Genomic DNA, 12642 nt, shown 5'->3' on the forward strand with positions numbered 1-12642 from the left:
GGACTACAAAGTATAGTAAAAATTCACTGATCGGGGCTGATGAGTGTTATAGTATGTGGGCTGGAGGGTTTTGTGTGCCAGGGCTGCTTTTTTGTCCCAGTCTGACCCTGAACATATATGTATTACTTTACCTGACCTTTGCTACATATCAAATAATAGCTTACTTGTGCTATCACGCCTTTTTGTTTGGGAGGGGCTGTATGTGTTCTATGTGGAAACGAGAGGCGCTAGTCAGGGCTGTAGTCTGAGAATCTGCAAACCAGCTGTAATGGAACTCAGCACAGCTCTTCTCCTGGGATTCTTCCTGCTGGTTTTACTATGGTGGAAAAAATCTCATCCTAAAGGGCTCCCTCCTGGCCCTGCACCCCTGCCTCTGCTAGGAAACATACTACAGATGGACTTCTCAAACCCTGTAAAGGGACTAAAGAAAGTAAGTAGAAAGTACAGGGTCCGAGACAGCTGCATGCACAGGTTGTAATGTTTGTATACTGCTCCCTACGTCAGACATTTGTGACGTGCAGACTGGAATCTGAAGATCTGAACTTAACACCCTCAGATTTGCCTCTCTGTTAGCGTATGTGTCCACTGTCCGGATTGCCGGAGCTTTGGATGGAGCGGAAAACTTGCTCCGCCCAAAGCGCTGCCCCCTTCTGTATGCGCAGTGATTCCGGATGTGTTCATTGCACCCTATACATATAGGATTCTGTTATTTACGCTCCGTCGCCGCTAGGTAAAAAGGCATGCTGCGTTCTAAAAAGACTCGCCGCGTGTCCGTAAACGCAGGGTTGCCGGATGCGTGTTCACACGCATAGTGGAGACGGGATTTCATAAAATCTCCTCCACTCCACTGTGCTGTAACATCTGGACACTGAGGGTTGAACGCTGCTGTTGTACACAGTGTTCAATCCGCAGCTAATCCGGATGTAATACCGCCCGTGGACACATACCCTTATATTGAGTTTAGGTCAGAAAACCTGTGGAAAGTCCGAACATCATGGAGAGATCATAACAGGCTTTAGCTCTGTTCGCAGTGTTTGTTTTGTCACTGAAAGTGTGTGTGTGTGTGTGTGTGTGCATACAGTACAGACCAAAAGTTTGGACACATTCTCATTTAAAGATTTTTCTGTATTTTCATGACTATGAAGATTGTACATTCAAACTGAAGGCATCAAAACTATGAATTAACACATGTGGAATTATATACTTAACAAAAAAGTGTGAAACGACTGAAATTTTGTCTTATATTCTAGGGTCTTCAAAGTAGCCACCTTTTGATTTGATGACTGCTTTGCACACTCTTGGCATTCTCTTGATGAGCTTCAAGAGGTAGTCACTGGGAATGGTTTTCACTTCACTTCACAGGTGTGCCCTGTCAGGTTTAATAAGTGGGATTTCTTGCCTTATAAATGGGGTTGGGACCATCAGTTGTGTTGTGCAGAAGTCTGGTGGGTACACAGCCGATAGTCCTACTGAATAGACTGTTAGAATTTGTATTATGGCAAGAAAAAAGCAGCTAAGTAAAGAAAAATGAGTGGCCATCATTACTTTAAGGAATGAAGGTCAGTCAGTCCTAAAAATTGGGAAAACTTTGAAAGTGTCCCCAAGTGCAGTTGCAAAAACCATTAAGCGCTACAAAGAAACTTTGGCATGAAGTAGAAAAAATGGACGGCACTGCCTTCCACATAAAGACCTTCAACTTGTATGAAAATCAGGAGTATTAATTTAAGAGAAGCAATGTATAATCCACCTCCACTTACCGGGTGCTCTTCCAGAAAACCACAAATAAAGCAATTTGTTGCACAAGAAAAAAGGAGAGGAAGGCACTCACCAAACTGGAACTTGACTTGTCTTTATTAAATATCCATTAAAACATCAAAGAAACTGGCTTACATGAGGACCGCCCCAGGAAAGGAAGACCAAGAGTCACCTCTGCTTCTGAGGATAAGTTTATCCAAGTCACCAGCCTCAGAAATCGCAGGTTAACAGCAGCTCAGATTAGAGACCAGGTCAATGCCACACAGAGTTCTAGCAGCAGACACATCTCTACAAATGTTAAAAGGAGACTGTGTGCAGCAGGCCTTCATAGTAAAATAGCTGCTAGGAAACCACTGCTAAGGACAGACAACAAGCAGAAGAGACTTCTTTGGGCTAAATAACACAAGGAATGGACATTAGACCAGTGGAAATCTGTGCTTTGGTCTGATGGGTCCAAATTTGAGATCTTTGGTTCCAACCACCGTGTCTTTGTGTGACGCAGAAAAGGTGAATGGATGGACTCTCATGCCTGGTTCCCAAACTCTGATTAGAACTGGATTACACTGGTCACACTCTGATCAGACACTGGATTACACTCGTGACACTCTGATCAGACACTGGATTACACTGGTCGCACTCTGATCAGACACTGGATTACACTGGTCACACTCTGATCAGACACCGGATTACAATGGTCACACTCTGATCACACACTAGATTGCACTGGTCACACTCTGATCAGACACTGTATTACACTGGTCACACTCTGATCAGACACCGGATTACAGATTACACTGTTCACACTCTGATCAGACACTGGATTGCACTGGTCAGACTCTGATCAGACACTGGATTACACTGGTCACAGTCTGATCAGACACTGAATTACACTGGTCACACTCTGATCAGAGACTGGATTATACTGGTCACACTCTGATCAGACACTGGATTACACTGGTCACAGTCTGATCAGACACTGGATTACACTGGTCACAGTCTGATCAGACACTGAATTACACTGGTCACAGTCTGATCAGACACTGGATTGCACTGGTCAGACTCTGATCAGACACTGGATTACACTGGTCACACTCTGATTAGACACTGGATAACACTGGTCACACTCTGATCAGAGACTGGATTATACTGGTCACACTCTGATCATCCACTGGATTACACTGGTCACAGTCTGATCAGACACTGGATTACACTGGTCACAGTCTGATCAGACACTGAATTACACTGGTCACACTCTGATCAGACACTGGATTACACTGGTCACACTCTGATCACACACTAGATTGCACTGGTCACACTCTGATCAGACACTGGATTACACTGGTCACACTCTGATCACACACTGGATTTTGCTGTTCACTCTCTGTATCAGACACTGCAAATCAAAAAAAGAAAAGAGGAAGCTAAGTGCCATAAAAATACAACATTTTATTGAAACAAAGTTAAAAAAAAGTGATTAAAAGGGTAACAAAGTAGGGACAACATATGCAAAATGAGGACACTCATTAGTGGTAATATGCCAAAAAATACACTGTGTGCAGAATTATTAGGCAAGTTGTATTTTAGAGGATTATTTTTATTATTGATCAACAACTATGTTCTCAATCAACTCAAAAGACTCATAAATATCAAAGCTTAATATTTTTGGAAGTTGGAGTGTTTTTTTTTTTTTAGATTTGGCCATCTTAGGAGGATATCTGTTTGGGCAGGTAACTATTACTGTGCAGAATTATTAGGCAACTTAATAAAAACCAAAAATATTCCCATCTCACTTGCTTATTTTCACCAGGTAAACCAATATAACTGCACAAAATTTAGAAATAAACATTTCTGATATGCAAAAACAAAACCCCCCAAATTATTGACCAATATAGCCACCTTTCTTTATGATGACACTCAGCAGCCTTCCATCCATAGATTCTGTCAGTTGCTTGATCTGTTTACGATGAACATTGCGTGCAGCAGCCACCACAGCCTCCAGACACTGTTCCGAGAGGTGGACTGTTTTCCCTCCCTGAAGATCTCACATTTTATGAGGGACCACAGGTTCTCTGTGGTTCAGATCAGGTGAACAAGGGAGCCATGTCATTATTTTTTCTTCTTTGAGACCTTTACTGGCCAGCCATGCTGTGGAGTAGTTGGAGGCATGTGGTGGAGCATTGTCCTGCATGAAAATCATGTTTTTCTTGAACGATACCGACTTCTTCCTGTACCACTGCTTGAAGAAGTTGCCTTCCAACAGAAACTTGCAGTAGGTCTGGAAGTTGAGCTTCACTTCATCCTCAACCCGAAAAGATACCACAAGTTCATCTTTGATGATACCAGCCCATACCAGTACCCCACCTCCATCTTGCTGGCGTCTGAGTTGGAGTGGAGCTTTCTGCCCTTTACTGATCCAGCCTCTGGCCCATCAAGAGTCACTCTCATTTCATCAGTCCATAAAACCTTTGAAAAGTCAGTCTTAAGATATTTCTTGGCCCAGTCTTGACGTTTTATCTTATGTTTCTTGTTCAAGGGTGGTCATTTTTCAGCCTTCCTTACCCTGGCCATGTCCCTGAGTATCGCACACCTTGTGCTTTTTGTTACTCCAGTAATGTTGCAGCTCTGAAATATGGTAAAACTGGTGGCAAATGGCATCTTGGCAGCTTCAAGCTTGATTTTCCTCAATTCATGGGCAGTTATTTTGTGCCTTTTTTTCCCAACACGCTTCTAGCGACCCTGTTGGCTATTTGCCATGAAACGCTTGATTGTTCGGTGATCATACTTCAAAAGTTTGGCAATTTCAAGACTGCTGCATCTCTGGGAATCATCATCATCCAGCACCGCGCGGGGTCCGACCGTCCAGTCAGTGACCGGAGAATGAGCAGCTCGTCGCCAAGCAGAAAGACGAGCAGCAGTGCAGCATTTGTGTGTGTCCGTGATGGAGAAAGTGAAGCAGTCTTCCTTCCTGGAGCAAAGGCAGACCTACAGTATGGCATCTGAGTGAGTGATGCTGGGATATGTAGACTACTGTCTGCATATACTACACTACGTGGGCTGTGCTATATACTATGTAGGCTGTGCTATATATTACGTGGGCTGTTATATACTACATGGCTGTGCTATATACTACATGGCTGTGCTATATAATAATAATAATAATAATAATAATAATAATAATCTTTATTTTTATATAGCGCTAACATATTCCGCAGCGCTTTACAGTTTTGCACACATTATCATCACTGTCCCTGATGGGGCTCACAATCTAGAATCCCTATCAGTATGTCTTTGGAATGTGGGAGGAAACCGGAGTGCCCGGAGGAAACCCACGCAAACACGGAGAGAACATACAAACTCTTTGCAGATGTTGTCCTGGGTGGGATTAGAACCCAGGACCCCAGCGCTGCAAGGCTGCAGTGCTAACCACTACATGAGCTGTTATATACTACGTGGGCTGCTATATACTACGTGGGTTGTTATATACTACGTGGGCTGTTATATGCTACGTGGCAGGCTGTGCTATATACTACATGGTTGTGCTATATACTATGTGGCTGTGCTATATGCTACGTGGGCTGTGCTATATACTACATGAGCTGTTATATACTACATGGGCTGCTATATACTACGTGGGCTGTACTGTATACTACGTGGGCTGTTAATCTGGCATTGTACTATACCTATATTTCTCTGCTGTATCTGGATCATGAATCGTGGTTTGTGTTAAAGGTAGGGGGGCCCACTGAGACTCTTTTGCCCGGGGCCCTCAAAAACCTGGAGCCGGCCCTGGACCCTAGCATTAAGATAGGCCATTAATATAATTTGCTCAGAGTGTCACTTTAAGTAAGGACTCATTCACACATCAATGTTTAACCCCTTTCTGCCATCCGACGTACTATTCCATCCATGTGACCTGGGCCTTATTTCCCATGGACAGAATAGAATGTCATACGCGATCAGCCACGATCACGTGGGGAGCGTGGCCGATCGCGGCTGGGTGTCAGCTGATTATCACAGCTGACACCCGGCACTAAGAGCCAGGAGTGGTCACGGACCGCTCCTGGCACTTTATCCACTGAAATACTGCGATCAAACAAGATTGCAGCAATCTGGTGGCATAGAGAAGCATTGCGTAGGGAGGGGGCTCCCTGCGTGCTTCCCTGAGACCCTCCGAACAATGTAATGTGATCGCGTTGTTCTGAGGTTCTCTCTGCCTGCAGACCCCCGGATCCAAGATGGCCGTGGAGTCCTTCCTGGTCCTGCAGGGAGATGGCTTGTCAGTGCCTGCTAAGAGCAGGACCTGAGAAGCCTGCTTCACTGCCTGTCAGATCGCTGATCTGACACAGTGCTGTGCAAAGCATCAGATCAGCAATCTGACTCTATACAGTGATGTCCCAAGCTGGGACAATGTAAAAAAAAATATATTATACTGTGTAAAAATATTTTTAAAAGAAAAAAAAATATTGTTCCAATAAATACATTTCTTTATGTAAATAAAAAAAACAATAAAAGTACGCATATTTAGTATCGCCACGTCCGTAACGACCTGACCTATAAACTGTCCCACTAGCTAACCCCTTCTGTGAACACCATAAAAAGATAAAAACGAGGCAAAAAACAATGATTTATCATACCGTCGAACAAAAAGTGGAATAACACGCGATCAAAGAGACAGATATAAATAAACATGGTGTCACTGAAAACGTCATCTTGTCCCACCAAAAACAAGCTGCCATAGATTGTCAGCAGCAAAAAAATAGAAAAGTTGTAGCCCTCGGAATAAAGCGATGCAAATAATAATTATTTTTTATATAAAATAGTTTTTATTGTATAAAAGTGCCAAAATATAAAAAAATTATATAAATGAAGTATCGCTTTAATCGTACTAATCCAAAGAATAAAACTGCTTTATCAATTTTACCACATGCGGAACGGTATAAACGCCTCCAAAAGAAATTTATGAATTGCTGTTTTTTGTTCATTCTGTCTCCCAAAAATCATAACAAAAAGCGATCAAAAAATGTCATGTGCCCGGAAATGGTACCGATAGAAACGTCAACTCGTCCCACAAAAAAACAAGACCTCACATGACTCTATGGGCCAAAATATGGAAAACTTATGGTTCTCAAAATGTGGTGATGCAAAAGCTATTTTTTGCAATAAAAAGCTTCTTTTAGTGTGTGACAGCTGCCAAACAAAAAAACCCGCTATAAAATCTGCTATGTATAGTAAATCAAACCCCCCTTTATCACCCCCTTAGTTCAGGAAAAAAATAAAATAAAAAAATGTATTTATTTTCATTTTCCCATTAGGGTTAGGGATAGGGCAAAAAGTTAGGGTTGGGGCTAAAGTTAGGGTTAGGCTTGGGGCTAGAGTTGGGGTTAGGGTTTGGATTACGTTTATGGTTGGCGTTAGGGTTGGGATTAGGGTTAGGGGTGTGTCAGGGTTAGGGGTGGGGTTAGGGTTATGATTAGGGCTGAGATTAGGGTTAGGTGTGTGTTGGGGTTACGGTTGGAGTTATAATTGGGGGTTTCCACTGTTTAGGCACATCAGGGACTCTCCAAACGCGACATGGCGTCCGATCTCAATTCCAGCCAATTTAGCATTGAAAAGTCAAGCAGCTCTCCTTCCCTTCCGAGCTCTGTTATGCACCCAAACAGTGGTTTACCCCCACATATGGGGTATCAGCATACTCAGGACAAATTGCACAACAACTTTTGGGGTCCAATTTCTCCTGTTACCCTTGGGAAAATAAAACAAATTAGATCGGATTTACATTTTTTGTGAAAAAAAGTTAAATGTTCCTTTTATTTTAAACATTCCAAAAATTCCTGTGAAACACCTGAAGGGTTAATAAACTTCTTAAATGTGGTTTTGAGCACATTGAGAGGTTCAGTTTTTAGAATGGTGTCACTTTTGGGTATTTTCTGTCATATAGACCCCTCAAAGTGACTTCAAATGTAATGTTGTCCCTGAAAAAAAATGGTGTTGTAAAAATGAGAAATCGCTGGTCAACTTTTAACCCTTATAACTCCCTAACAAAAAAAAATTTGGTTAAACAAATTGTGCTGATGTAAAGTAGACATGTGGGAAATGTTACTTAGTAAGTATTTTGTGTGACATATCTCTGTGATTTAAGGGCATGAAAATTTAAAGTTGGAAAGTTGTGAAATTTTCCAAATTTTCACCAAATTTCCACTTTTTTCACAAATAAACACAAGTCATATCAAAGAAATTTTACCACAAACGTGCAGTAAAATATGTCACTAAAAAACATTGTCAGAATCACCGGGATCCATGGAAGCGTTCCAGAGTTATAACCTCATAAAGGGACAGTGGGCAGAATTGTAAAAATTGGCCCTGTCATGCAAAGCACCCTTGTGAATAATGGTACCTATGTCATTCAGCGTGTTGCTTTAATTTTATCTTGTTACTATTATTTTGTGGTACTAGGTGTTCTGGCGTTTGGGTGGAGTAACGATTATAAGAAGCATGATGTTGCGAGTATATAATCAAGTTGTCAATTGCTATGTATTTCACGTCTTTGCTCCCCTTGCCTGAGTGTATTTTCTTTTCACGGATTAATAAAGAAGAATATTTTATTTATAATATGTGCATCTTGCTTTATTTCTTCTGAATTGGTCTATGTGCCACTACTGCATATGACAGAGCATGTCCGCATGCGACCATTGCTGTTACCTGTGAGGACAACATGTATTGATGCCTTGTTACATCATAGTGGGAGTAACAATAGCGCTATGTGAATTGTTTTTTATTTGTTACTAAAATTTCAATAATTTTTGTTTTAGTTCTCTGAGGAATATGGACCAGTGTACACTATTTACATAGGGGCCACACCAGCTGTGGTGGTCCGAGGACTCAAAGATCTCAAAGAAATTTTGGTCAATAAAGGGCATGACTTTGCAGACAGGCCTTCTACCAGACTGATTAATGACATCAATGAAACAAAAGGTAATTTGAGAGTTTTCTGAGGTCACTGTTACAGGTCTGATAAACAGTAACGCACTGCATAGTTACATAATTAGTATGCATGAAAAAAGACCTGTGCCCGTCAAGTTCAACCAATTTTTGGGAGAGGATCTTGATTGAAGGAAAAGGGAATAAGTGCAACAAAAATGCATGAACTAATCCGCTCTAAAAGCAATTTTGTCCTCTCTTGATCTTGAGTGATGACCGACTGGATCAACATTCAGGTCTAGAATTTCATGAGTACGTTCGCAGGAAAACCACAATCATTTAAGGCTTTTTTAGCCAACAACCGTTCCTGATGTGACCAGATCTGGAGGTAGCTGTTCCACAGATTAATAGTCCTGTTAATGAAACAGCTTTGACTAAATTCTTTATTTGGACTATTTATGTGCTGTAGGAGGTAATCGGGTCACCCCTAAATCGTTTTTTTCCCCAAGACTAAATACATTTATTTATTTTAATCTTTCTTCATAACTAAGATCCCGAATGTCCCTTTTCAGTTCTGTGGCTCTTCTTTATACATTTTTTAGCTCCAGGACAGTGTGAACTGATAAGTTGATAAGTATTAGTGTGACCTAATGCTTATCAAAGTGATATTAGTACACCCCTGTCCCACAAGTTCATACCTCTTAATACATGACAATGTCCTGCTGGCCCTAAAAGCCTCTGATGGATATTGCATGCTGTTATTTACTCTATGATCTTAAAGTACTTCCAGATTCTTCCATTAGGCCTCATTCAAACATCCGTTTTTCTCTTGTATGTGAATAAAGGACCTATTTTCATCATTGTTTTGGTTCAGATTTTCATCAGTGTTTGGCTAGTGTGTCTGGTTTTACCATCAGTGTTTCATGTAGGATTTACTCACATACATAAAAAAAAAATTGAAAAACTTCTCCTACCAACTTCGATTTTAAAATAGAACACATACTGAATGTGATTTTGATCCACAACTTGGATCAAAATGAGACCTATCTTCATGATTTTTTTTGTAGACACATGGTTCACATAAAAACATGGACATGTGAACAGTTCTGTAAACTATAATCGGTTGCTGTTCTACCCTTGTTTTTCATGGATAGAACATGAATGTGCATCATGGATGTCTGACTCATTTATTTACTCTGCCTAGATTTACATTGAGTTATTTTATTGGTTTTATGGGTTCTCATACCCATTTGTAGACTTAAACACCAGTGAATTGGATCAGTTTTCTTTAAGGTATTGTTATTTTTCTTGTCTGACAAGAGAGGAGAGTAACCCAGTGGACTTGAAATCAGTATGAAAATGTCAGACAATTCCTCATCGATAAGACCGTCCCCTAAAAAGCTATTTTACACTGAAACTTTGGGTGATATTTCCGAAAAGGTTTTTTCACATATCCCATTACCATAATTATTGTTTTCTCCAGGTTTGATAGTAGCTCCTTATGGGCCAGCATGGAAGGAGCACAGGAGGTTCACACTTTCTACACTCCGGGATTTTGGCCTGGGTAAAACATCCATGGAAGAGAAAATTTGCGAGGAGAGTGTTCATCTAATTCAAGAATTTAAGAAAAATAAAGGTAAAAGTCTTGATGTACAGATGAAATCTAAACCATTTAAATAAACCAATACTTGGATGGCAATCAACCAAAGGAATGATATACGGTGAATCAAAAAAAGAGGGAGGAAAATAAAGGGGGAGGCATATCACAGTGAGCATATCATGAAAAGATCCTAAAAATGAATGAATGAATGAATGAATGAATGAATGGCAGATTGGAATATAACTGAACCTGGGTAAGCATATTCAATCCATGCAGTCCAGATCTTATCAAATTCCTCATGTTTATTCAGCCATACTACTGCATGGATGACTAAGGGCTGTGCATTATACTACGTGGATGACTATGAGTTGCGCATTATACTAGATGGATGACTGAGGGCTGTGCATTATACTACGTGGATGACTATGGGCTGTCTGTTATACTACATGGATGACTATGTACTGTGCACTATACTAGATGGATGACTAAGGGCTGTGCATTATACTACATGGATGACTATGGGCTGTCTGTTATGCTACATGGATGACTATGAGCTGTGCACTATACTAGATGGATGACTAAGGTAACGTTCACATTTGCGTTGTTGGGCGCAGCATCGGTGACGCAACTAACAACGCATGTACACAACGCAGCATTTTGTGATGCATGCGTTGTCATAAGATCGTACAGAGCAGGAATTTTATCGCAGGGAAAACGCTACAAGTAGTGTTTTCTGCGCCCTCTCTGTGCGTCAATATGACGCATGCGTCGTAAAATGCAATACAACGCATACCGGCGCATGTCCATGCGCCCCCCATGGTAAAGATGGGGGCGCATGACGCATGCATCGGTATGCGTCGACGACGCTGCGCCCAACACCGCAAATGTGAACGTAGCCTAAGGGCTGTGCATTATATTACATGGAGGACTTTGGGCTTTGCATAATACTATATGGAGGACTATGGGCTGTGGATTACACAAATATAAAGGACTATGGGTTGTGCATTATATATGGAGGTACATTATACTGTATGACTGTATGAAAGACTATGGAAGTGCAATATACTGTATGGGGGTGCTTTATACTGTATGGGGTGCATTATGCATTGGGGAGTTCTATGGTCTGTGCATTAAAACTATATGGAGGACTATTGGGAGTGTTATACATCTTTTATGGGTCTCCATTACTCTATGAATGCCCCTGCTGAGTATAGTGCTTTACTTTTTTCTATACATTAAAAACAGGCAGGATGGGAACATATGCTAAGATGGGAAATATATATACTAGGATAGGGCCCAGGATAAGGGACATATACTTGGATGGGTCATTCACACACATGTATTCACACACAGTGGTATGAACTATTCTATTGCATGTTTGTCACACGTAAATGTTTTGAATTACCAAACAAATTTAAATATTAGACAAAGATCACACAAGTAACCACAATATGCAGTTTATAAATGAAGGTCTTTATTATTAAGGGAAAAAGACATGCAAACCTACAGGGTGTGAAATAGTGATTGCCCCTAAACCTAATAACTGGTTGGGTTTCCCTTAGCAGCCACAACTGCGATCAAGCGTTTGCGATAACTGGCAATAAGTCTTTTACAGAATTGTTGTCCCGATTTTGATATTGACGCTTAAATAAGGAAGTAGATATAAGTCTTGGTTAAAATTAGGGTTTGCCCATATGTGGGTAAGAGATGGGGAAGGAGAAGGGAAATAAGTGGTTGTCAAATATCCAAAATTTTAAAATAAAAAGTGAAAAAGACTGTACAGTTGCTTGTCATATTTAGTAAGATTATAGGTATGTACTGTATGTTTTATTAACGAATAATGTTTTTTATTCAGATACTCTACTTGATCCACACCATGTCATTGATAATGCCGTATCAAACATAACTTGTATGATTGTGTTCGGAAGGCGTTACGAGTATAATGATTCCACTTTTCGGGATATACTAAACCTTATGCATGAAAATATGATTATGTCTGCAGGTTTTTGGGCTCAGGTAAGACCTTTCATGATCAGATATTTACTATGATGAATTAAGTAATCTATCTCTCTCCTATGGAGCCTGTGTATACTGTAATTTTAACACTTATTCTCCTTCACTAACAAAGCAAGGGACAGGCCTAAGGATCATTCTAATGGTCTCTACTTCAGCAGGATTTGTTTAATATGAACTGTGTGTAGAAGAGTTTTTTTTTTTTTCAATTGTGACTCCCATTGTTCATCACTTAGCGAATAGTACCACCTAGTTTTAACCCCTTCATGACCTTGGGATTTTTCGTTTTTCCGTGTTCGTTTTTCACTCCCCTCCTTCCCAGAGCCATAACTTTTTTATTTTTCTGTCAATTTGGC

The 12642-nt window shown here is 40.7% G+C and overlaps 1 protein-coding gene across 3 annotated transcripts in view; it reads left to right on the plus strand.

The window, feature by feature from the left end:
• The first annotated feature begins 216 nt into the window (after positions 1-216).
• Positions 217-12642, plus strand: part of LOC138649728 (cytochrome P450 2B4-like) — a 54508-nt gene continuing 42082 nt past the window's right edge. For 2 of the 3 annotated variants that reach the window (XM_069740373.1, XM_069740371.1), the window contains exons 1-4: positions 217-430; positions 8565-8727; positions 10157-10309; positions 12129-12289. In XM_069740373.1, the coding sequence (XP_069596474.1) occupies positions 269-430; positions 8565-8727; positions 10157-10309; positions 12129-12289 (639 nt within the window). In that variant the 5' untranslated portion in view covers positions 217-268. The remainder of the gene's footprint in view (positions 431-8564; positions 8728-10156; positions 10310-12128; positions 12290-12642) is intronic. The other variant, XM_069740372.1, reaches the window with a different exon arrangement.

The sequence above is a fragment of the Ranitomeya imitator genome, chromosome 9 (assembly GCF_032444005.1).
Source record: "Ranitomeya imitator isolate aRanImi1 chromosome 9, aRanImi1.pri, whole genome shotgun sequence".
NCBI lineage: Eukaryota > Metazoa > Chordata > Amphibia > Anura > Dendrobatidae > Ranitomeya > Ranitomeya imitator.